This window comes from Gobio gobio (assembly GCF_949357685.1).
Source record: "Gobio gobio genome assembly, chromosome: 22".
NCBI lineage: Eukaryota > Metazoa > Chordata > Actinopteri > Cypriniformes > Gobionidae > Gobio > Gobio gobio.
Window position 1 is genome coordinate 34,452,012 of NC_137118.1, and position 26,817 is coordinate 34,478,828.

The 26,817-nt window shown below is 38.3% G+C and overlaps 1 protein-coding gene across 4 annotated transcripts in view; it reads left to right on the forward strand.

Annotated features, from left to right (window-relative positions):
* Window positions 1-26,817, forward strand: part of msi2a (musashi RNA-binding protein 2a) — a 224,699-nt gene that overhangs the window by 61,505 nt on the left and 136,377 nt on the right. For all 4 annotated transcript variants that reach the window (XM_079804940.1, XM_079804942.1, XM_079804941.1 and 1 more), the window contains exon 6: window positions 9,134-9,226. In XM_079804940.1, coding sequence (XP_079661066.1) covers window positions 9,134-9,226 — 93 coding nt within the window. The remainder of the gene's footprint in view (window positions 1-9,133; window positions 9,227-26,817) is intronic.

Sequence of the window (26,817 nt, forward strand, 5' to 3'; positions counted from 1 at the left end):
TAGTTGCTCTTTAAGCTCGTGAGACCTAAAAGAAAGAAAACCAAGAACTACACTATTCCTTAGCTGTTTCTCCAGAAGTTTCTTAGGAGAAATAAAAGTAGATGCAAAAAAGGGCCATTGTTGACATACAGTACAGGTACAGAGCTATAAGTTTAAAGGGTTAGTTCACCCAAAAATGAAAAATCTATTATTAATTACTCACTCTCATGTCATTTCAAACCAGTAAGACCTTCGTTGACAGAATTTAAATTTTTAGACGAACTGTCCCTTTAAGTGGCAAGCTATATGTCTTAACTTGCAATCTATGACTTTTTAGTGCAGCTCTAGGGAAGACAAGTCTAAAACAAAAACAAATTCTCCATTGAATGCCATTTCTATCTTGGAGAAGCAATTAGAGGTATAAAAGAGATCTCGTTTGTGATTTTTCATCCTTATATGAGAGTTTATTTTGCAGGAATGATCCTGACAGATCTCACGCTCTCTTTTTCACTGTTTGAGAGTATTTTTAGTTAAGCTGCCACTGATAACACAAGAGTTATCACTCTGTGACACCAGTGACACACTTACTGTATCTATGTGGCATTTTCACATTTCCTGTGGATATTAATTTTGCATAGGAAACTCACCTAGTGCGCAGATGCGCCATGTTCATAAATGTGAGCAGATCTCTCTCTGTTGATCTGAAGGGTGTTAACTGAGAGAATCTTACTGAGCTGTTTATGTGGACACTTCCTCCCTCTATTCATTCATGTAGGCTATAACTCAAGTTCACACAACACTGGCTTGTTTTTATAAAGAAAGCATAGCAGAAGCATCTCATATACACTTCAGTTTTAGACTGGAAGGATGTGTTGAATTACCACAAATGATTTAAAATCTCCTCTGTGTGTGTGCTGATCTGGTGTCAGGGGCGGGTGGATGTCTCACCCTGTAATCACCGTTGGGAAAGTGAGAGCCGCTGTGGATCGCTGATGGCTACGGCCACATTCTAATCACTCCTTTTTGAAAATGAACAGAAGGCAGAAAAGCTGAGGGAGAAAGTGCTCTGATTGGGAGCAGGATGAAGAAAAGCTCCTCACAGGAAAGAGGTCTGCTTGAACGGATCCCCTCTGGTTCAAGTGGCCTTGTTCGAGAGACGAAGCCAAAGTCAGACAACTGTAATCAGCTGTCCACAAATACTGTCATTCACTAAATCAGGGGCCATGGAGGATAAGAGAGTATGTGCGTGTGTGTGAGAGGGGCTCTCATTCTTGTCATGGAGGAACTGTGTGTGTGTGTCAGTGTCAGAGAGGCTCTTCAGAGTGTATTTTCAGCTCTGGCTCAACTGCAAAACTTGGATGTAGGAGCTTATGATTTGGTTCTCTCTCTCTTTTCCCCTTGTTAAATACACTGTTTTAAAGGGGTCATCAATTGAGAAATCGACTTTCCCTTGAGCTTTTGATATATAAAAGGTCATGGTATTATAAGAATATCCTGTAAGTTTGAGAGCTGAAAACTTCCTTGTTAGTCAAAGAAAAGCTTTTATTGACAGTTGGCTCAGCAAACGCTTGATCTGGGAATGTGCCTTCCTGTGACATCAGAGTGTGGTGAAACACCGCCTTAACGGTGAAGAAGTCGAACGCCTGATTGTGTAGCCCCGCCCACCGATTTTGTGCCTGACGTTATAGATCAATAACATAGGCCTACGTGGAGCTAAACCGGATCTAACTTCTAAGTAATAAACATGCTGCATAAGCTTCATTCAGATTCCAATATTATGAATGCATGGATGAACTTTATTTTTAATGAAGATCCAGCTCACGTGGGGAAGACATTGCGCGTTTGTTCCTTCATTTCACCACGGATTCGTTTGTAAACAAGAGACTGGATTTGCAGACAGGATGAGATTACAGGATGAATGAAGCGACACACTTATGTGAGTAAAACATGTTTTGTATATGTGACAGTATTGCATTGTTACAGATCGTTTGATATCTATTGATTATGTGTACGTGTCCAACTGAACATAACTTAGCACGCTGTCACAGGCTGGAGAATCCTTTATTTGAGCTGTTGTTGGTTCATTGTGCTGTGATTCGGGATCAGACTCGGACATGTATGGGCCAGGGCTCACAAAACCTGACGTCCCGGGGCTATGTGTTTTCCAGACGGGCTACCAAAATGTATATCTGCTATCTTAAATAGTGAAATAAAATTCCTTTCTTGATGTGCGTTGTTCACACTCTTGACTTAATATTTGAAGGAAAAATACAATAGTGGAAGTTTTGATTATGCTGATTTGTCTGACTCTAAAGTGAGGCTTGTGCGTGCATGTCTGTGTTAGTGATGCACGGTTCATGGTTATATCCACTGATCGGCAGGACAAGTAATAAAAAACAACATTCAAATTAATTGCGGGTGGATGAGAGATAAATCATTGTGTTTATTTGATGAAGACATTTTGCGAGCCCTGTGGGTGAATCATTCTGGTTGCCGTTTTCCCACACACTTTCAAAACAATTCCTTACGTGTAGTCACTGGGGAGCCGAAGCTCATTGTAATATGCAAAGCTTATCCAATCATAGCAGTGGGCGTTTACTTCCGAGTCTTCAGTGCGGCACGGCCATAAAAACTGAGTGTTCCATGAGAGAAGCTCAAAACCAGGGTAGAAAACAGTGAAAGAATTGACAACGTTAGTGACCCCTTATATTTTCTCAAACATCAGACTTCACACTACATATTTTGCATTGTTTTCTTCAAAAGTGGTGTTTTACAAAATATTATTTGTCAACTACCCATGAACAAACAGAAAAACACTCATTTTGAGAAACATTTCACAAAATATCTTCGTTCCACAGAAGAAAGCAAGTCATATACATGTTTGGAACGACTTGAGGGTGAGGGTAAATGATGACAGAATTTTCATTTTTGGGTGTACTATCCCTTTTAGAGGACTTATTCTTTACCGTTTAACCTCTTTTAGAGGTATATTTTTCCCTGAAGTTGTGATGTAGTTCGTTAATCTTTAAAATCCTATAATTAGTTACTTCTTATAACAGTTATAATTTTCTAACTTTTCTGACCCTCTGAAACGGGCTGTTTTTCAACTTTATCTTTACAAATTCTTTATATAAATGACCTCCATGTTAGATATCAAGCTCTTTATTTCAAATGAGGCTGGATATCTTGTTTTCCATATGGCCCCTTTAATATGCCGCTTTTCTATGCTGATGTTGCGTACTATAATGTGACTTAAAATCTGCCAGCAAAAAAGACAACATTCTGGTCCATTGTATTTAATTCTATCGAGTTTAGAGATTCTAACGAGTGAAAGATGTCCTTGAGAAACAGCCATGACTCTGCGACAGATCTCACACACTCAGATACACTAACTGCTGCAGAGAGAAGGAGAGAGAGGAGACCGTGTCCTTCTGGGAACCAGAGAGAGGTCATTCAGTGTCTGAGTGTGTCCTCGTCCATGCTGTTGGATTCTCCTTCAGCGCTACTGCTCTAAAACACCAGCAGGTGTGCGAGCAGATTGGTGGGAAAGTTACTCTTCTCTTCCATTTCTCCGGCTCCTCCCTGGAGCCCGTCGTCAGTGTTCCTGCCTGTTCGAGCTGAGCTGGGAATACATCTTCATAACGCAGATCTCATTTTAATAAGTGACAGAAGCAGATTCTGCGCAAATAATCAGCAACGACCTCATATTTATCACACAAGTCTGTCCCTATATGTGCCAAATAGAAACATCACTCCGCTCTGAGACAGAAAACAAAACTCTGATACCAGTGTTTTAAGCTTTTACTCGGAATAATGCAAGTTGTATAACATGCAAGCTAACTCTATTCCTGTATCACTGTCTTTTACCGTGCTGTCTATCTTCTCCAGGAGGATTTAGGCAGTTGTGTCGGGTTATCACCACAGAGAAAGCAGGGGAGAAAGTAATTGCGTTGTTGCAGTTCTTGTAGAAATCCCATCAGCCCTGTGGGCAGGCCTGTCACAGAGCATAAAGAGCTGGATAAAAACTTAAACATCTACAGACAGGGCAGCAGTGGCGGCAGACAGGGAAACGCCTCTCGCAGAGAGCTGTGGTGTCACAGGAAGCAGATGAAACAACTGCTGGTAGTGCAGGAACAGGGCTAGCTGCTATTTCCATTAGCTAGATCTGTGCTGATAAGAACAGGGATGCTGGTAAATATCCAGGCTGAACGACCTTGATAACCCCAGAAAGCCTGCCGGGTGGATGTGCTCTTGTTTTTAGGCACTGATCTCCGGCCACTGGCTTGATTTGCATCCTGAATGAGTGTCACATACAAGCTCCTGGTGCCGATGCAAATAGACAGGTAGATAGACAATCACATCTCTGCTTCACGCCCCTGCAAGTGAACTTTCAACATCATTCTTGATTGGTGCGTTGGCTGATGGGTGTGGTTATTACACATTCAGTAACAGAATACACAGATTTAGGGGGCGGTTTACACAGTCGTTTTCAACTAAAAACTGAAAACTTTAATAAAACTTTTGAAGTATTTAAAGGTGTAGTGTGGCATTTCTCTTTGCTAGAATACTCTGATTGCACCAAATCAGCATATTAAAATTAATTCTCATGAGACACTGAAAACTGGAGTAATAGTTGCTGAAAATTCAGCTTAAATAAATTAGTTTAAAATAGAAAAGTTAACTTAAATTGTAATATTTCATAATATTGTGGTTTTTACTGTATCTGATCAAATAAATGCAGCCTTTTTGAGCATGAGACTTCTTAAAAAAAAAAAAAATTATATTTCATACTTTTGACCTATAGTGCATAATGATTATGAACATTCACAGTGCAGATCTGACAAAATTTAGATGTCAAGTTATTGTGAATATTAAAAAATTGGACTTATCACATGAGATGACATTTTGTATTCCCGAAAGGACTTTGCGTAATGCCAAGTTGATAGTAATCGGTCATTTACATCAAATAGCGGGATCTGCTTTTAAGGACGTGACCGTGCTTGCTGAGCATTTAGGACTCAAATCATACCGAATAGTCGCAAAAGCGCTTGAAAATTGGAGATCGGCCCTTACTGAGGAAGAAACAGAACCGTTGGATCAATACTTGATGGGGTCAATTAACCCTGATTGTAAAGACTCTTTTTGGGAGAATATAACAGAATGTTATTAGATTGTAAAGAAATAATGATTGTGGGTTCAAATGTTTCACTTGGTAAAGATTTGTAAAAGTGCTGTGTAAAAGCTTTTAATAAGAAATTGTTGAATCATAAGTGTGATGAACCATGGAGAAATGTGCTTAATCTTGAGGTCAATGAAAAACCAGAATGGAGAGCCTTGTATAAGTCACCATTAGTAAAAAAAATCCTGGCGATTTACAGTGGAGAGTTTTACATGCTATTGCAGTTAATGCGTTTGTCTCTTTGATCAATTCTGATGTTACTGAAGGATGTCCTTTTTGTTTGCAAAAAGAGACAATTTTTCATGCATTTATATACCGTGAGAGGTTAAAACCTTTATTTGATATTTTGAAGAAGTTTTTTGCCTCCTTTGATGTGTTTTTTTCAATGAAAGTGTTTATTTGTGGGTTTAAATATGTGAAAAAACATCACCATAAAGGCCTGTACACACCGGGACGAATATCGCGCGCGCTTATCGCCAGCGTTTTTCGGGACGTTTTTCGGCGCGTCTTGAGTGTTCACACCCAAGCGATTTCCACTGGCGATGCGCCGAGTGAACGTGCACATTCAGTAGATGCGCTCCCGGTACACAAGGTGGTGCTGCGGCACTTTACGTTTCTGACACTCGCTTGTCACACAGAAAAAGAAGAGAGACAGTATTTACGTGCTTGCCAAAACCATAGACATATTATGTCTATGGCCAAAACCATTCACACACACTTTATGCTAACTGGCAAGCAGCATTACCATTTCAACTTTTTCTTTGTCTACTTACTACTTCTTCGTTGTATCAATGTGTGCTCGGCAAGACCGTTTTGTGCTTGAGCGCCACCAAGTCGTGTTTTAAAAAAATATATAAAAACGCGTATAAAATAAAAAAACGAACCTGAGGCGTTTTTAAAAAAAATGACGCTTTTACGCCTGCCGTTTTGCGCGTCGGTGTGCACGCTCACATTGGCGCCCTTTATTTAGTCACGAGACGTTAAACGTCAGCGATAAATGCACACGGAAATCGTCCCGGTGTGAACAGGCCTTAAGGCCTGCTACACACTGCAAGCGTGGCGTTTCTGTTGCGTGGCAGCTGCGTGGCGTTTTCTGTCTTTGCACACCAGTAACGTGTCTGACGCTGCGCTGCTGCTGCTGGGTGACGGTGAAAGCCCTATACTTCATGTTAAACATAAATATACTGGTATAGCCTACTGATACAGCAAAGACAACGAAGGCAGTATTGACGGCAAAATAGGCTACAGAATATTGCGTTTTGTATTGACAGGTGCAATATTTGAAAATCGATATGCATTTATGTCACACCTAGAGACTTTCAAACATCAAAATGTAATTTATTAATATGTATTCGTGTCAAACATCTTTTCCTATTCAATTTTGCCTCTAAACGCGCTTGCGTGTCGCATGAAAAATAGGCGTGGTTCTATTTCTAGCATGCACACGCATGTCAAGCAGGCAGTGTGCACACTCTAACCTGTTAACATGGGAGCCGATTCAGCCGAATAAAAACGGTCACGCGAGAGACGCTCACGCCACACTTGCAGTGTGTAGGCGGCCTAAGTCCCAGTTGTTGAATTTCTTGTTGAGCCAAGCAAAATTGGTGATTTATATCACAAGAAAAGAAATTTTTTTAGCAAAATTTGTGCTATTTATTTATGTTATGTGAATTTTAATAAAAGCTTTTTTTTCACTCTCTCTCTCTCTCTCTCTCTCTCTCTCTCTCTCTCTCTCTCTCTCTCTCTCTCTCTCTCTCTCTCTCGCTCTCTCTCTCTCTCTGCACTTTTACTCATCCTCCTGTCGCCTCTCCTTGTGTGCTGTAGAAATCTTTTGTATTTACTCAGCCTGGGAATTAATCAGTGTTTTAATGCACCCCTCCTTCCCTCTATCCCTTAATTGAGTTTTATGGGGAAAGGAAGGATTTTTTTTCCTCTCTGTTATTGTTTTTATGTGTGACTGGAGCTGAAAAGCATCTGGACGTGTGTCAGAGCAGAAGTAAACATGTCAGGGGTTTAACTGAATGGAAGGCTGCACTAATGGGGCCAAACACGTGTGTGGCATAAGTTAAAGTGATTTGTAACCACATTATTAGCTGTGATATCTTGAGAAGGTGCATATGGAGAGACTGGAATCAACACTGTGCTTAATTTAAAGCTTTCATTTAGAGTTTGTTTAGAGGAAAATTTGGTATCCTAAGGTCAGACCTTTGACCTCAACATGCGCTTAAGACAAGAAAGTTGTTTATATAGTTGTTTATAGGCATAACATTATGACCAGGTGAAGTGAATAACACCGATTATCTCTTCATCACAGCACCTGTTAGTGGGTGGGATATGTTAGGCATTAAGTGAACATTTTTTCCACAAAAATGGGCAAGCGTTTCTCATCAGTCATCAGAGCATCTCCAAAACTGCAGCTCTTGTGGGGTGTTCCCAGTCTGCTGTGGTTAGTATCTATCAAAAGTGGTTCAAGGAAGGAACAGTGGTTAACCGGTGACAGGGTCATGGGCGGCCAAGGCTCATTGATGCACGTGGGGAGCGAAGGCTGGCCTGGGTGGTCCGATCAAACAGACGAGCTACTGTAGTTCAAATTGCTCAAGAAGTTAATGCTGGTTCTGATAGAAAGGTGCAGAATTCACAGTGCATCACAATTTGTTGCGTATGGGGCTGCATAGCCACAGACCAGTCAGGTTGCCCATGCTGACCCCTGTCCACCGTCGAAAGTGCCAACAGTGGGCATGTGAGCATCAGAACTGGACCACTGAGAAATGGAAGAAGGTGGCCTGGTCTCATGAATCACATTTTCGAGTGTGTGTGCAACGCTTACCTGGGGAACAGATGGCACCAGGATGCACTATGGGAAGAAGGCAAGCTGGCGGAGACACTGTGATGCTTTGGGCAATGTTCTGCTGAGAAACCTTGGTTCCTGCCATCCATGTGGATGTTACTTTGACATGTACCACCTACCTAAAGCGTTGTTGCAGACCATTCATGGAAACGTTATTCCCTGGTGGCTGTGGGCTCTTTCAGTAGGATAATGCGCCCTGCCACAAAGCAAAAATGGTTCAGGAATGGTTTGAGGAGCACAACGAGTTTGAGGTGTTGACTTGGCCTCAACACACAACACTCAACACTTGGCCGAACAAACAAGTCTGATCCGTTGAGGCTCCACCACACAACTTACAGGACTTAAAGGATCTGCTGCTAGCATCTTGGTGCCAGATACCACAGCAAACCTTCAGGGGTCTAGTTGAGTCCATGCCTCGACTGGTCAGGGCTGTTTTTGCAGCAAAGGGGGGACCAACACAATATTAGGTCATAATGTTATGCCTGATCGGAGTATATTTTCTGAAAAAGCCCCCAAACCAAGTTAATTGAAGACACTATTATTGTGATAGAAAAGCATTCAATTGATTAATTGACAAAGTTTATTGTATTTTGTCTTTTAAATATTTGGTAAACTTGCAAATGACTATTGTCACGTCTTGGACAATGCAATAGGAAGATTGTATAGATGTATTTTTTTAGCACTGTTATTTTACAGTAGCCATTCTTTCACTCGTCACATACAGTTCATAGATAAAAACTTGGCTAATTTGTATTTATCTATTTTTTTAGTGGCACTACAGAAACACTGATACACAGTTTTCTTCTAACTATATTTATCTCATTCCCACCATCTGTTTGGTAAAAATGTTTGCTCTACTTCTTGATCTATTACTTGGTGTTTGATAAATCTTAATGTTTGCTACTGAGACATTGGCAAATTAATGATTCATCTCTTTTCCTCTGTGTTATTTTTGTTTTATGGAGAGCATTACAATGTACAGTAAAAAAAAAGACTTCATAACACCTATTTTAACAAACGAATGAACGCGATGATCTGAATAGACGTGTCTGTGATCTAGGTGTCCACTGGTTCTGAAGTGTTTTGGTTTGCTCATGTTTTTCTTCTGTTTCTCTCTTTCTCACCAGATGGTCACAAGAACAAAGAAAATATTTGTGGGTGGATTATCCGCGAGCACAGTCGTTGAAGACGTGAAACAGTATTTTGAACAATTTGGAAAGGTAAGACCAGAATTTCACTCCCCAAGTAATTTCCAGTATGAACATCTTTAGATTTCCATGCCTATGCACACAGACTCGCTCATGTCTGCTCCGGATGTGTTCGTTACAGCGCAGGGCTAGAAATGAGGGCACAGGTGTATGAAGGTGGTGTGGTTGATTCAGGAAACTGTTGTTGGTGTTTTCAGTGACATTGATTAGATTAGAACCTGAAAGTCTGTCTGTGGCTGGGATGGGGTTTGAGTGTGTGGTTAACCTTTTGGGTGGAGCTAGAATGACTTTGGGGGAGTGTCCAAGGTTGAGGGGACGGAGATGGAATGTGTGGGAGTGGAGTTTAAGTGTGGCTAATGAATGGGTGCAGAGCTGGAATGTGTTGGTGGGGTTTAAAGGCACAATATGCAAGATTTTCAAATTAAAATATCCAAAAATCACTAGAGCAATGTTATTTATTTTGCTGACTTGTGTACTAAACTATCTCAAATGTTTCCAACACTGTTTAAATTCAGAGAAATCAGCGAATCGTGTCCGACTGTCCATGCGTCCCCTGTCAATGACATCATATTTGCGTTTCCCTCGATTTCCAGGTTTATTTTCATGGAAACCATGAAATCACCAAAGACACTTTAAAGTGCCCCTATTATACTATTTTAAAGTTTGCTAATATAGTTTTGGAGGTCTCCAACAACAGGTTTACATGCATCAAATGTCAAAAAAGGTTTTTTATTTTTCTCATAATATATATAGCACATCACCACAATGTTCAATGATTCTCAAACGACTTGATGGATGAATCAGTCTCTCTAAATCCCTCCTTTCGAAAGCGTGTATTTCGGAAGCTAAATGCCCATTACCATTAGTGATGCACCGATCATGATTTTACATGGCCGATTCCGATTTTTTTTCAAGCAAACTGGCCAATTCCGATACCGATTTCCGATTTTTTTTTTTGTTGTTGTATTTTTTACACAATAAAAGAATGAAAGTATACATGAACAATATGTTTATTTGGTGTTTAACAGGCTAAATTGGATTTTGGCCAATGAAAACAAGTCCGCAATCTGAAATCAACGGGAAATTGAATTGGGTTGAACTGTGAAACTGTGAAATTAAAGGCAACAACTTCATATTCTGCAATCCAAACAAAGATGTTACTTAAATCAGCATTTGTTTTTAAATTCAGTGTAAAGAAAAAAAGTACCAGTTTACCAAATTAAATAAAACCAAAGTATATAAATACATTGTTCCAAAATGTTAAATAAAAAAAATGTTTAGTGCAACGGAAAAAAAAAGATGCCACAGCAGGTGCTTTTTAAATCAAATTTAAGGTAAAATAAAAACCATCATCCTATACAGAACTGATAGTAATTCATTTCAGAAGTGCATGCATGTTCTTCTTTACAAAAAGAAGCATTTCGGCTTTGTCACAAGTTAGTCCGTTTTGTTTCTCATCCGATCCAACACGCGAGAAGCTGAGCTGAACAAACCCTCACTATCTACGCTTGTGCAGGGCGCGGAGAGGTAAGTGCCTCGTCTCTTCCCTCAGTTCTCCAGTTTCCATTTGTAACACACAAGTGACATGTTCGCGAATGATTGCAATATAGGCTGATGTGCATGCAGGCGCACTTCCGGAAAAAGCGGCCGGTTGCCGATCGCGCGCTAGAAGCAAAAACCGCCCGGTTCCAATTTTTGGCCGGTCAACCAGTGCATCCCTATAATTACCATAACTGAACTCCAGCTCTGTCCGGAGGCTTCTTAAAGCTCAGCGATTGTACACACTGTAAGGACTGTAACAATGATGTCGATTTTACATCGATCCCAGCGAGAGTCCAAATCGACGATGAAACATTTGGGAAAACTAGTTATTCAACCTGAACCTTGAGCAGGACATTTCTCAGTGATGCTACTCAGTTTGAGGTACATTATGAGATATTTCAACTGTAATTCCTCACCATCAGCATTAACAAGTGTGCATCCATCAACAAACCCGTGTGTGTGTTTTTTTTATTTATTTATTGCGGTGCAATAACCCGTGCAGTTGCAGTTTAGGAAATACGCAATGGCCAATGAGTGATGTGGATGTTGTCATGTGACTGCATTTTGCATCGTTTCAACTGGCTCGGACCAAAGCAATCAGTGTGGTGTGAAAAGGAACCAAAAAAGCTGAAAAATGCTACAATGTATAATTGTTTGCCCTTGGTTCGGACCAAATGAACTGAACTAGAGATGTGAAAGCACCCTTAAAGTACCAGAACTAATACAATTTCATATCGTACCAGTATGTTGTGCAACACACATGGTTGTACAAGAGTAAAGTTCAACATAAGCCATTACTATTTAAAAAACAATAAAGTTAGGTCTGTATTTTTTTATCAGTTTTATTTTGATAAACATTTACATGATGCAATATAACATTTAAGTTTACATGAAAAGAGTTTTTACTATTATAAATACTTTTCTCAATTTGGACAACATTTCTGTAAGAAAGATGCCGATTGGTTTGCACAGCGCCGCATTGAAGTCCAACATGCCTTATGGCTGGGGATGAGTGGGGTTAAAGTTGGGTGTGTTGTTTGGGCTGGGAGGGGGTGGGATTTGAACCGTGGGTATGGCTAGATTGTGGTTAGGGATACGGTGGACGGAGTTGGATTGTATTTTTATATTGTTGCCATAGTTATGGACATTTCAACTCTGAATGAAAGACTGCAGGCTGTTACAATTACTTGTTTATATTTATGTAAATAAAATTGAATAGGAGAGTAAATATTCACCACGACAGCTGCAATCATCAAGGCTGAGCAGGAGTCAATGTGATTGAACATGTCGTCTAAAATCAGAGCCCCCCCCCCCACCCTCTCTCTCACTCTCTCTCTTTTTCTCACAGACTGGATTCAGCCTCTCTTTCTCAGGTGGATTTTTATGTTTATTAAATAAACTGACCATCCGCTGCACCCTGCCATTATCTCTGTGTGTCTGTGCAGCACCGAGACTCCGCAGATGGGAACCCAGACTTAGAGAGAGACGGTGGTCAGGCCATTCACATGTCTGGACTGGACATGTTTGGAATTTCTTAGTGCGCTTAAATGCCATCTCTTGTGTGTTTGTGTGTGTTAAAGTTCAGTTGTCTCTGCATGAATGAGGTTTTTGTGCTTCTGTGATCAGGGTGAGTTTATATATATTTCTAATTTTGTGTAAGCGTGTTTTTTGGGTAGTTGTGGCGGTTGGTTAGGAACTGAAATGAGGAAACAGGTGGTGATTTTCACAGTTTTCTTACCTCTCAGGGAAAACACTGCAGTGTTTTCAGGGTTTCTTTCACTAAAAGAGACCAAGGGGAAAAACATTGCATAGTTTTGACTTCTGCCCCTCACAGCGTCTTTTTCATTCACATCTAATTAAATCTATTGTCTGTTCTGGTTTATAAGTCTTCACTTTTTGGTTTAGTACCGGTGGTCCACTGTGATGAGGGAAAGAAGCGGAGCAGCCGTTATTGAGCACAAACACTGATGTTCTTCACGCAGGTGTTTGCCCATACAGGGAAGAGAACATACACGAGTGTGTACTAGAGAGTTCACTCAAGTGCAGCTCTGAACATCACACAGAGACACAGCTGGCCATCGCTCAGAACAACTCCCTCCGCAGACACGAGAGAGAGGGAGAGAGAGAGAGAGACTGCTGCCACCTCAGGGTGCTTGTGTTCTTCCGCTCAGAGGAAACAGAGAATTGTTTTCAGAGGATACAATGATGGTGGGGTCAGAGACAGGAAATGTGTTTCTGATATCATGGCAGATGTTTAGTGTGCATTGAGATTTTCTAAATAACAGGTCGGTAATTAAAAAAAAAAAAGGCAGATGACTGTTTCCGTTTGTGTGGCGTCTGAGTGTATCGCTTCATTTAGTGACATGAATGTGTAATAACTTCAGCCAAATGGATTTAATGACCATTAGCAGATGTTCACTGCCCCAGCTACTGCAAAACGACTCGCAGACTCCATTTAAAAACACTGAGAATCTTCCTGCATCTATATCACGTATATCAGTTTTTTTCTTAAATCTGCCTAAGGAAAAAATAAAAATGAGTGTGCATGGATGTCCTCATTTTTTGGGGATTTTTTTGTATTTGTCATATTTATGTCGCTGAAAATCTAGTGTCTGTGAGCTATGATTCTGATAGCTTTAGTTAGAGGTGCACATTTTAATAACTTTACATTTTGTGGCCTATATAAAACCACATCTGCTTTCAGTGTGTATGTTAGTCATATATTTGCCTACTGCAAGTGCACATACACGGGTCAAATAAAAGCATCTTCCCTTGAAAATAATCTTTTATTTTCATTAAAGTGTTTTAGAAATGAGCATGGTCTTTTGTGGCTTTGTAAGGTGTGTGGTGTTGTCTTTGGAGATGATGTACAAGATTACATACTGTTTTTTGTTTTGTTTTTATAAATATTTTTATTTTCGCAAGGATGCATTAAATGGTTTAAGTAAAGAGATTTTTATTTCAGCACATTAGAATGATTTCTGAAGGGTCATGTGACACTGAAGACTGGAGCCAATTCAGAATTGCCATCACGGGAAAAAAATATGTTTAAAAAAAAAAAAAATACAGCACACGCCGCCAGTTTACCCAATAGTATCTCGACACCCCAGGGGTCTGTACCATGATGGTAGCTGAACAAACTCAGGGTTACAGGATTAGTTTCGAGTCGACAAAACCAAACCAATCCAATCTGGCTTTGTTGGTACCATGATGCTGATCATCAACTTTCTCTGTCAACTCAGGCTTTGATCCTGAGTTCATGGAGCGCGTGCACATGAAAGTGTGACATCAGTAGTGAACAGCCAATCACATGCCTTTCAACACTGAGAAAGTGTGATTCACTTCTCGCAACTTCTCGCAACGTGACAACGTGATTCAAAACTCTTGAAGTAAAGATTTTAAAGGCATTTACATGGAAGAAAATACTTTTCCATGAAAGAGGATAAAGAAAATATCTTCCTATGAGTAAAAGTGAAAGTTGTGAAATCAGTTTATATAGTTGATATTCTCAGCTATATATAATCTGTGTAAACTATGTAATCGCTCAATCAGTGTTTCAACCGCAGAAAGACAATAAAACAGCTTGTAAACAATGTCATAGCATCACAATTACCTCAGAAGTCATTCAGTGTGTACAGCTGTTAGTTCACTAGAGAGATCAACTCTTTCACTAAATATATGCACTAGATTAGCCTATATATTCATTATATTCTACCTGTTAGTGATGGGCTTGATTATTTAATGCATGTCTAAATACATCTGTCATGAAAATGACAGACAATGTGTACTAAATGATTATATATCAACAACGAATTAAAAAAAAAAAAAAAAAAAAAAATTAGATTTAGTAGTTAATGCAAAAACTGCCTTATGTGAAGTTTACATACAATATGTTATTTGAGTGTTGTTTATTATATCTAAAAACCAACTGAATTTAGGCTAATAGTTGGGCTCCATTGTTAACCTTTAATATTAGGCTAATGTGCAAGTAAGGGCTCTCTATAGTTTACAGCATTATCTTCAATAAACTTTTAGTTATAATTTAATTAATTTTAGGACAGACAGTAAACCACTGTTTAATAAAAATAAATAAAAAGCAATTTTGTAAAAGTGCTGTACCGAACCCGTACCGTAACTTCAAATAAATATATATATATATATATATATATATATATATATATATATATATATATATATATATATATATATATATATATATATATATGCTAGAGACTCGAACATGTAAGGTCATTTTTAAAGCTTTATCTATTTATTCTACAGCTTGTTGCATATTATCTGTATATATTAATATTCATGTAAAGGGTATATGAAGGGTAAATGGGTATATTTAAAGGGTATATGAATTATATATATCATTATATAGGCTAAATAAATTATAAATAATATAAAGTTATATTAAGAAATTATCATTAAAGACAGACAATATTTTTTTAATCATATAGTGACCTTTAATTTGGAGCAAGAGAAACTTGGGGAGTGACTTTATTGCATCAGACATGTCAATTTGCTCATAGCTGATTGGTCCAATTTCAGGTTGAGATGTCCTATCCAGAACATAGGACCTGCTCTGAAGCAGGTTAGCTGTGGAGCTTAAGTTACTATGACTATGAACACAGCTGAAAACCAATTTACCACTTTCATGGTACCTAAAACCCAGGATTGGCGCAATCTAAACTGAATCTTACCTGGCTAGCCAGCGAAAGTGGCTTCATGGTACAGGCCCCAGGTTGCCAGTTGGCGGAAACCACATTGTAAACACAAGTGAACAAACCGGGTCAGAGATCGCAGATTCTCAGCATCCATCTAAAAATCTCTATGAACGAGAGCATATTAAAACGCGGATAAATCAACTCATCAACTTAGTGTGGCTTTCATTGTCAAATGCACTCGCTCCTGTTGCGTGTCCTCAAGCTGGCAATCTGCGTGAGCATCGAGTCTGAGGAGGAGGGGGAAATAACTCTCTCCAATATTTTGAATTTGGACTGCAGTACCTATTTCAAAGACCTTTAAAGTTGTGAGACGCAGGTCAGTGAAAAAAAAGGCTAAAGATGCGTTTTTTAAAGTTAAACAGCTTTTTTAATATGCTCTTGAGTGCCGTGTCATGCGTGAGGCCCTGCAAAAGACACGAGCGCAACTGTTAAAGACGTCCATCTAGCTCATTTACATTGAAAAACAATGGAAAAATAGCGTGGTGGAAACAAAACAAACGTGTTCTGCATGATGATAATAAGAACATAATGATGAAACATGACATGAAACATGAAAAAATCTGACCGACCCCAAAGACTCGTGATTGCACACACCTAGCTTTCTGATGTTTATGACCTTCAATCTGGAGTTTAGTCTACGTAAATGGGAGAAAAAAGCGAGAACTCCTGGTTAATCATCTTATTAATTTTAAGCATATGGAAACTTCTTTAAAAAGTCTGTTATCAAAAACATCAATGGGGGTATTACTGATTTCCAAGTGAGGTCAGTTTGAGGCGAGTTAGGAGTTGAATAATGTTCAAATAGACAGACTCTGATTGGATGAAATTTCTAGTTGTTGTCACTGTGGGACACAGTCTGAATTCTCCTGGCTCTTCATGTGATGGGGTTTGCAGACATGCATGGGACGATGTCCTCCTCACTGACATTTACAGGAGCTGATCACTTAGATGCCTGTGTGCCCACAGGGACTACAAGAATACACCCAACGCTGCAGCATTAGTGTGATATTTAGGCTTCATCCCTCTGTAAATGGAGTGTGTCTGTGTGGTGATCTTGTCTGGCTCTGATACTGATCCTGAAACAGGCCAGTGCTCCTCAGGCATCCGTGATACCCAATGGCATCGGTCTGGCCCATGTGTGGAGCCATCACTGACAAGCTGAATCTCAGAAAATTATGACCAACCTGTGATTGACAGCAGCTCTTCAACCGAAAGAGCAATGGAATTCAAGTGTCATGTGCTCTTGACAGCGCTTCTGAAAAGAAGAGAAATCATCTGCCTTTTGTGCTTTTAGGTGTGTTTTTAAACAGGGCTGCTTCAAAAAGTAGGCAAATTCTAAGGTAGTCACCGAGAAGGCAATTCTAGAATGTAAATTAAAAGTAATAAATATGAACATTTCATTTAATATTGAAATATGTTGATAACAATGAAGTGTAATGGTTATTAACTAATATTATTTTTTTTAATGGTATTTAAAATAATTTGTGTTGTGTAAAATTGGATATTTAATTGTTTTGCACCAGTTTTTAACTTAATATTTCTTGAACACCTTTTTTTACTTTTCTTTTGTCATACAATGGAAGACAAAGGGGTCCAGTGTTATTTGGGACCCAGCTTTCTTAAAAATATACAGATTTGGAACAACAATTAGTATTAGAAAATTTTCAATTTCTTTCACTATCCCTTTAGGCATCTTTGATTTGACTAAAACTATTATTTTAGTGTGTTTTATTTTTTAACTTTGTAAATTGGTGTTGTGCTTTTAATACTATTGAGGATGACTTTACATTAGGGGTCTCCAACCTTTTTCATTTGAGAGATACTTTTTAAAAAGAGCTATCGAGAACTTTTCATGTTAATACAATACTTAAATCTCTTAAATAAACTATAATAACTCTATTAACAACTATCTAAACTTTTTTTCACCTGAAAGAGTTTTGGCCCCATCACAATTTAATGTCAGAGAAAAGAAAGTTGTATGGAAAGTAGTACTTTGCATATTATACTGTAAAAACTATAGTTGATTTTATAGTGCATCATAACTAGAGATGAAACGGTATGACATTTTTATTTAATTTAAATTTAATATAGAATAAATAAAATTTGTATCAATAGGCAATTTTAAAATAATATTATAAATGATGTCTTGCAACATAACATGTCATCTACTATCACGTACTACATGTTAAAAGAAAGTTTTATAAAAAGATAAACCTTAAAATTTTATATTTCAGCCTTCAAATACTTTTTATAAAACGGTTGTCAAAATGATAAATTACTGTCATTTTATCTGCTCCATAACTAAGGCTACATTCTTATCCGAAGCGTTAAGATTTTTAGAATGCACATTATCTTATTTTCCATCTGTCTTTTAATATTAAAAATAGAAATTCAGTCCAATTTTCGTATTTTTGTCTGAAAAATAAAGGCAGATGAAAATGCAAATCCATTCTCTGTCAGTAGGTGGTGCTTATGGAGCAGCAGAAATAGAGCCGTTTTCCCGGTAACCTCTGTAAACACGGCAGTGCTGTGCTTTAGGGCTGCAACGACGCGTCGACGTCGTCGACTACGAAAATACGTCGACGTGCGTGAAATGCGTCGACGCGTCGGCTGCACATTATTTACGTTCTAGAATGGAACAGAAGATCTAGAATAATGGCAGTTTCTGCTCCCGGGCATAGTGATAATGATCATTTATCATATAAAGCCAGATCGCGACATTCAAAAGTGTGGGAGTACTTTAAACAGAAGCCGAATAAAACTGTGCTTTGTTCGCTCTGTAATGCCGGTTTCACACTGCACGCGGTGGCAGAGCAGAAGCTGTGCGCGTGGAGAGCGGGAGCTTTCACACCGCCAGTCAGTGTTGCCAAGTCCGCTTTTTTTCCGCGGAATTGAGCTACTTCTACACTGTTGCCGCGGGCTGCGTCTCATGTCCGCGGGTTGAAGCAAAAAAACACACATATTTAACCCCCCGAACGCGATGTTTACCAGAGAACCTCCCCGAAAACGCGATTGGGCTTGTTTTGAGTAACGAATGGGTGGGTTTTGTTGTGTAAACCTGGCAACCCTCCTGCCAGTGTTCTCTCGCGCAGCTGAACGCGCCATGCGTGTATTGCAACAGACGGTCACATTTTCCGGGGTGCTTCTCCGACCCCAGTACGTCTCGTGCTTTTATTTATTATGGGCTGCATATATCTCCTGTTAATGCGACCTGGTTCCCCTCTGTCCCAAACACATATGCATAATAACATGCTGTATATAGGTAGTTTGCATGATTAAAGTAACATTAAAGTTAAGATATGCCTCTAGCTTTAATCATTTAAATGTGTCTTTGAAGTTTGGGCAAAAACTTCTGGCCGCTTTAGTCGTTGTTTATGCACATGTATCTTCAAAATAGACGACTAGTTATACATTAAAACTATGCTGAAAGCTCCTGTATGTGAACCTTTTGCAGATAAATACAAGTGCATTTTCGTTTACTATTGACACAAATCAATAAGTAAATCATACTCAACTACTATAGTAAACAACTTTTCCTAATTAGGCCTACTCTGTATACATTTTATGATGAATAGTATCATTATATATTATGTTTAAAATGCTTCCTGTGTTCATATATTTCATTATAAAATGGCATACTATGTACACCACCCTTCCTGAAATACAATTAATATTGTCATCATTCATTGATTTCATGTTAAAATAATATACAAATTCACTACCCTCTTTGAAATACAATAATCAGTAAAAAAGAATAATAAGATTAATCTGGAAAAACAATCGTTAGATTAGTCGACTAATCGAAAAAATAATCGTTAGATTAGTCGACAGAAAAAAAAAATCGTTAGTTGCAGCACTACTGTGCTTATGAACACTGATTTATTAGGCCTTACACAGAGGGAAGATGAGAAGCAAATGCCATCTAAACTTTTCTAAAGACAGTTGGTTACCCTTAGAAAATACATTAAAATAAAGCATTTTTTATACATTCTTTCAAATAATTTATCTTAGCAATTTGCCTTCCGTCATGTTTTCACACAGAATGAAACCTACGCTACATGCTGTGCCTCCGTGAGACTCCTTACTTTGCTTAATCTTGCCTGATTGAAACTTTGATGTCCCAATTTTTTTCTATTGTTGGTTGTTTTTGTTATATTGTAATTACATTTTCAAGTTCATAAATAGATAAAAAATAATAACCTCATGTAGCCTGACACGCCAGACCCACATCAAGATGTTGGGTCTGTGCACACACCATTGGCAGGGCTCAATCCGAGGGGCGGGATAAACGGGTGTCTTTCAAATTCCCTCTGCACGCAATAGGATAGCGCTACAACCAACCAGAGCAACGAAGAAGGTGAAGCGAAGCTAGTTGATAGATTAAACTTTTGCCGTATCCGGTCGGCAAAACTCCGAACACATCTTCCTTTTTTAAGATTGAATTCAGTGCCGTTCTTTTCTCAAAGAAAAGCTTAACTCCAAGTCTTCCAGAGTCGCGGCCAAAGCCGATTCGAAAGACCGCTGTTAGCCAGCTTCTTTGTTTTCAAGTAGCATGCGGAACCATCACAACTCTGCTGTCATTATGTTAAGGCCGCCTACCGACTTTATACACGATGTGATTGGCTTGACTAGAGTTTGGTTTTTCAAGCTTGCAAGCCAACAGGAGAGTTGCTAGACGAACCTGGCTGCAAATTACATTTGCTGCTGCTAGGGTGCGTCTAGATTTCTAGGCTAAACCTCATGGCCAATATGTCAACTTGGTTGGGACACCTGTCTATATTAGCTCACTCTGATTAGATGAAAAGTACGTCTTGGCGAGCTACGTATTGGAGACCCCAGCTTTACATTGTTGTACATTTACTGTAAATGTGATTATTGTTGTTTTTTTTTGTCACAATTATGCTTTTTGCCAGTAGACCGTAGAATGTCACAAAGGTTATCGATAGACTTGAATGTGTTTTTAACTCAGAATATTTTTTTAACCTGCTCTAATCCACTTGTGTAAATTATGATTTAACTTCAGCTTGCAAAGTTTAGCATTTTTATGTCTTTAGTATATGAACTCTGGTGGTCTGAACCGCTCTGACAGTACTACAATCTAATTGGGATCAGGGTGAGTCTCTCAGATGGAGTATGTGCTGAGTGCGCAGATTTTTTCTCTCTCTACCTTTACGGTTTGATCGCTCACGTACTTCGGTACATAAACTCACAACCTCTCCTGAGATGACTTCCGCCCACAGCCTATCCTCTTAAAAGACAAAGAGTTATGTCCTTGTTTTTCCTCTTCCTCTGCCCTGTGTGTATGTATGTGTGCGTCAGGAGAGAGCGTGTTAAGCCAGAGTGGATGAATTAACATCTTGCTCCAGATTAGGAGGATTTTTGTCTAAAGCCTCTTATTTCCCACACTTGAACAAACACACTTGTGTGTGCTTTGGTGTTTGTATGTGTAAGCTTTTTTTTTTGCGTAAATATCCTGAGTAAACAAAGCTCTTCTTTGTAATATCAGACAATTCAGGAAGGACCTCACATACATACACACACGGCTCAGAAATGGTATCTGGCCTTAAGTAACCTCATATGTTCCAGTTCATTCATGCTTCATTTATCTCCTGCTATTTGAATGTCACTGATGAACGGAGAAATTAAAGGATTAGTTCACCCATAAATGAAAATCCTGCCATTGTTTACTCGTCCTTGTGTTGTTCCGGAAGAAAGAAAATGATTTTACTTTATGTGGAAAGAAAAATAAATTTTGACATATCATAGTGACCTGGGGCTGATCTGAAAATCACCATAAAGCTATATATACTGTATTTTTATTTTATTTTATTTTATTCTCTTATTAATATTTTAATTTCATTTCTGTGTAAAGCACTTTGAATTGCCACTGTGTATGAAATGTGCTATGTAAATAAACTTAACTTGCCTTGCCTAAAACTAGCCCATAAGATCTGTGCGTTATTTTCTTCTGAAGAAACCATATTGTACAATAGCTTTGTGTGAAGACCAGATCAAAATTGAAGTCATAATTCACTGATGATCTCCTTTTGTGGATCAGAGATGAAAGAACATTTTTGAAACTACATGTGATGACAGGATTTTCATCTTTTATGTGAATTATAAACTACAGTTCAAAAGTTTGTTGTTGAAAGAAGTCGCTTATGCCCATGAAGGTAAAATACTGAAAAAACAGTAATATTTAAAAAGTATTATTACAATTTAAAATAACTGTTTTGTATTTGAATATATTTTAAAATGTAATTTATTCCTGATGGCAAAGCTGAATTTTTAGCTTCATTATTCCAGTCACACGATCTTTCAGAAATCATTCTGATATGTTGATTTACAGCTCAAACATTTATCATCAATGTTAAAAACGTTTGTGCTGCCTAATATTTTTGTGGAAACTGATGCTTTTTTCAGGATTCTTTGAATAGAAAGTTTTATAGAACCGCATATAAGAAATAGAATTATGACATTTATAAATGTCTCTCTCTCTCTACTGTCCCTTTTGATTATTTTAATGCATCCTTTTTTGAATAATATATATATATATATATATATATATATATATATATATATATATATATATATATATATATATATATATATATATATATATATATATATATATATATATATATATATATATATATATATATATATATATATATATATATATATATATATAATTTTTTTTTTTTTTAAATAAGATCCGATAGATACTGACCCCAAACATTTAAACGGTAGTGTACATCTTTCACTTCAATTTTTATGATCTTTAATTATGATCAGATTATTCAGGGAGAATCTGCAAATGCAACACACTCACTTGGGGTCCTCTGCCCAAGGAGACATTTCAGATAGCTTCAATATGTCTGTGGCCCTGTGACTTTGGAAAGGTTTTAATTATAGTGAATTGTGCGAGTGAGGTTTCATTTCTGTGTCTGCGGTGACCCCTGACCCTCTAATGCAGCCCAGCTAAAGGCAATCTGAGGGAAGAATTCATAACTCCCTCTACTCATGACATGAACCCCCACTAAAATGTTTTTATTTTTTATTTGTAAGATGTGATTTTGCACACGCTTTAAGTAACAATTAATTATTTCTCCACATCACCTTTCTGTTGTGTTGTAAAGATTTGCAGCATTTTACTGATTACTGACCCCTCATGTCCATTTCCCTGGTCAGAAAGAGAGATGACAGAGAGTCATCACTTCCTCAGTCTCTCTCTCTAGTGACTTCTGTGGTTATCATCATGATTTTGATGATTCTTATCATTTAATTCATCAGACAAATGAAACGAGGCTGACAAAAAGAGAAGGATTTGACTCTGAATCTGGCTTTAATCAACAAACTTGACCTCTGCCTATATATTCCACTCGCCCAGAACCCCGTGACAAGCTTTTCTGAAGCTGTGAGTAGCAGTAGCATTCTGGGTAATTCATTTTTTATTTGGAGCAGAGCAGAAAGCTGGTATATACCTGACCACTAGTTTGTGTTAAAAAAAAAAAAAAAAAATTATTGGTAGGGGTGTGACGAGACATTTAGCTCACAAGATTTTTACACATCCTCAATAACGAAATACATGACTGGACAAATAGTCTGCAGGTGCATTTGAAATGTTTTAACTAATCATCTAATGAATTTAATTTCAGTTCTACTTTCTGAGTATGAATTAACATATGCAGTAAAAGATGACAGTACTCAAGCACTGTAAAATTTTTTGCCACAAACTCAACTGACTGGCTTCTCTCCTGTATGATTGTCTCTTCAGACTTTTGAAGTGCACATGATTTATGAGCTTCAACAACTTTTAACCTTCTAACTGAACTCCTTTACACAGATTGATCATATTAATAAAAACAGTATGAATAAAAATGAATAACACTGTTTTCTCTTAGTCTTAAGTGCAAACAATAAGTGCAACCATAATCAAAGTAGTCTCTCAATATTCAAAGTGCAAATAGAGACCAAATATTTCTTCAAGCATGAGCCCAGCCTAAGATAGCTTTCATATTGGGAGATATGCTCATGCATCAGGGAGCCGCTTTCAATTCAAATCACATTTGAATGCATGCTCGCATTTCGCGATCGCCCGTACTCTGTGTATAGTGAGCGGCGTTGCGATCACGCATTCTACAAGATAAGACATTTGTCAGATGCTTAGCTCTAGGGATGTCACAAGTATCGGTACAATCGGTACCCAGTTGGTTCTGATATTTTGAAAACGTGACAATAGCAGCATTTCTGTAGTATAGAGTATATTCGGTACCCACTAATAGGCAGCTGCTTTCAGTCGCTTCCGTGTTTACTAGGAGCTCTGTAGCCGATATATACTAGTGTCGTTGAATATTAAACCGCTAAAAAACTATTTAAATATTAACCCTGCATGTCTCCGTGTGAATGAATGTTGCAGATACGCGGTTTCACGTACCGCACGCACAACGCTCGCTGTCTTTTTAGCCTTTTACCTTCTCACTACATGAAGACACGAATGCACAAACTTAATCTCCAGAGCCACTTCATGAGCATTTTACCATTTCATTTGAGAAAAAATATCGCCATATCATAAACACACAGAAATTCAAGTCTTCACGACAACGCGTCAAAATCAAAGTGTGGTTTAACTTGAAATTAGGCTCTGTTGTGCAATGGTCTTGTCAGTCATCTCGTCACATGATCAGTGAACTGATTCCAGCTGCATTCTACGACTGACTCTGGAATTGAAGCAACCGTTATCCAACTGAATTAAATGGTTTTTATTGCTATAAAAAGCGAAACGACAGTGGAGGCGTAATGTAACCTTAGATGGCGTATTCTATCCTAACTTAGCAATATCGTGAGACAGCTTTTCACCTCGACAAGAAATCTTGTCACATTTGAATCTCATGAGATCTTGTGGCTTAAGATCTCGTCACACACCTAAAAATTTAGATTTTGAGAATCACGCTGTCTAAAAACTTTCCCCATTGCTGTCTTTATTTCGACAGAGAAGACGAGTTTCAACACGTCTTTAATTAGCTCTTCACAAGGTTTTATGCCGTAACAGCTGTTCACACAATCTGGGTCTTTAGTTCATTGATAAAAGATGAACTACAGGCTCCTGACATGCTCAAAATAATTTTTGCTATTATTGTTATTATTACCCCCCCCCCCATGCTGTTCTGCGCTCTCTCTCTCTCTCTCTCTCTCTCTCTCTCTCTGAAGGGTTAATGTCAAACACAATTGGATCATTTGAGTAATTTTCAGCTTTCTGTTCCCTGCTTCAATTCGTCAGTCATACAGTTAATCACACTGGCTTGTGTGTGTTAAGAGAGTGGGAAACTTCTAGATTGTCTTTGACCTGAAGGAGCTTTTGGTGTCGCGAGAGAATAACAAGAATATAGTTTCTGACTTTTGGCTGCCTAAGTGCATGTGTGACCTTTAAAGAACAGCCTCCTAAAGAACACTTTAACTGTGTGTGATTTTAACATAGCCATAATACGGGGCTGAACTTGTGAAGAAAACTTGCCTAAAAGTTAGCTAAATCTCTCATACTTCATTTTGGAGGCATCTATGGTAGCATATTTTATTGTATTGCATTGTCCTGTCTCGTCGTTAGCCTGTGTGTGCAGATAATGATGACGCTATCTTCAGCTGTGTCTGTGCTCCGTATTAATTAGCTGTTGTTTTAATTGTCTGTCTTTGGAGTGCATTGTGTTTTGCTCTGTTCTATCGACTGCGTGTACTGATCTTCTGTAAAGTCAATCATACACACACTTTAGTGACAAGTTTGCTGATCGCTGCCAGCAGTACCCAGAGCCGATGAATGATGAAAGACACTGATCTACATTCACTAACCGGGAGTACAGGCGAGCAGCTAACAGAGCAAGAAAGAACAGCTACGTCTCTAAGTGTTGACAGATGTCTTACAAATGTGATTCAATAGATTTATTCCTGTGACAGAAGGATCAGAAGGAGGCGAATAATGGAAAACTTCCTTGCTTACCAGCTCAAATCTTTAACCAGTCGGTTAGAGCAGCCCAGAAAGTCACTGACCTGTTCCACAGGGATTATTTGTGCAAGTCTGTAATGTTTTTGAACTTCTACCTAAGTAAGTTTTTTTTGTGTGAGGTTGTGTGTGTGTGTGTGTGTGGGGTGATTACAGTGAATGAATGTTTAGGCGGGGAGAGGTAATCATCGTTAGCACTAACAGACTGCTTCATTAACCAGGCTGACCTTAGTGTCTCCACACACAAATGTGCGCACATACATGCGGGCAGCTTCTCTCATGACACGAGCATCCATTATCCTCAATCCACACTTGCACGATGTGTGTGCGTTGAGAGAGGAATATTGGAGACTCTAGTATGGTTCATGGTTTGAGCTCCCAGATGACCGTGTGTGTGTGTGTGAGCACTAGCCAGTGTAATTGAAAGGCCTTCAGAGTGAAACTGTGTGTGTCAGTTTATTCACAGCTGTTTGAGCTACTCTAATTGGCCACTGCACACACACACACTTACAGACCATGAAAATGGGAGTAAATTACACAGTTTTGTCGTGCATATTATTAAATTCATGTATTGCACGGCTCTCTGGAATACTCAATTCTGATTGGTCAGTTGTGGATTTGAGCGGTCAGTGATGTATGTGTGGGTTTGATTAGGTTGCTGCCTTAGAAAGTCGCTGTCTATGCAGACTAGTGGTTTTCAACCTCAGCTCAATTCCAGGTAAATGGCTAGGCTACAAAACGATGCAAATTTGTTACCTCAAAAGCGGGTTTTTATTTTAAAAGTGGGATTTATAGACCTGTAAAAGTAATTGAAATTAATATATATTAAAATGTCATGGTGTTTAATTAATATACATTTTTCTAGCTATGTTGAGTAAAATAATTTATCAGGATTTATCAGGAATTAAGAAATTGCTGTTAGTTAATAAAAAAAATTAATCACAAACTACTAGAAAATTCAGTTCTTGAAATTTCTGTAATTACAGGATTTATTTATTATTGTTAAATTATACTATTCGTTGTTATTTATTAACGTTTTAAAATAAGCAACTTAATATCTTAAAGCTACACTGTGTAACTTTTTTAGTTTATTCTTAGCTAAAAACACTTAGTTCTTTCAAAAATATATGTGCTCATAAATGTATATTTACTTCTTTCAAGTAATAAAGTATTCTCGTAAGTTAATAATATGCCACTGAAAATACATACGGGTAACGGGTTCGAATGCGGGTCGCCATGTTGCCCCTCCATCTTGAAAGTACATTAGCCAAAGAGGGACATACCCGTAAATTCAATCTTCGCCTTTCGCGTTTTAACACTCAATTCAATTCAATTCA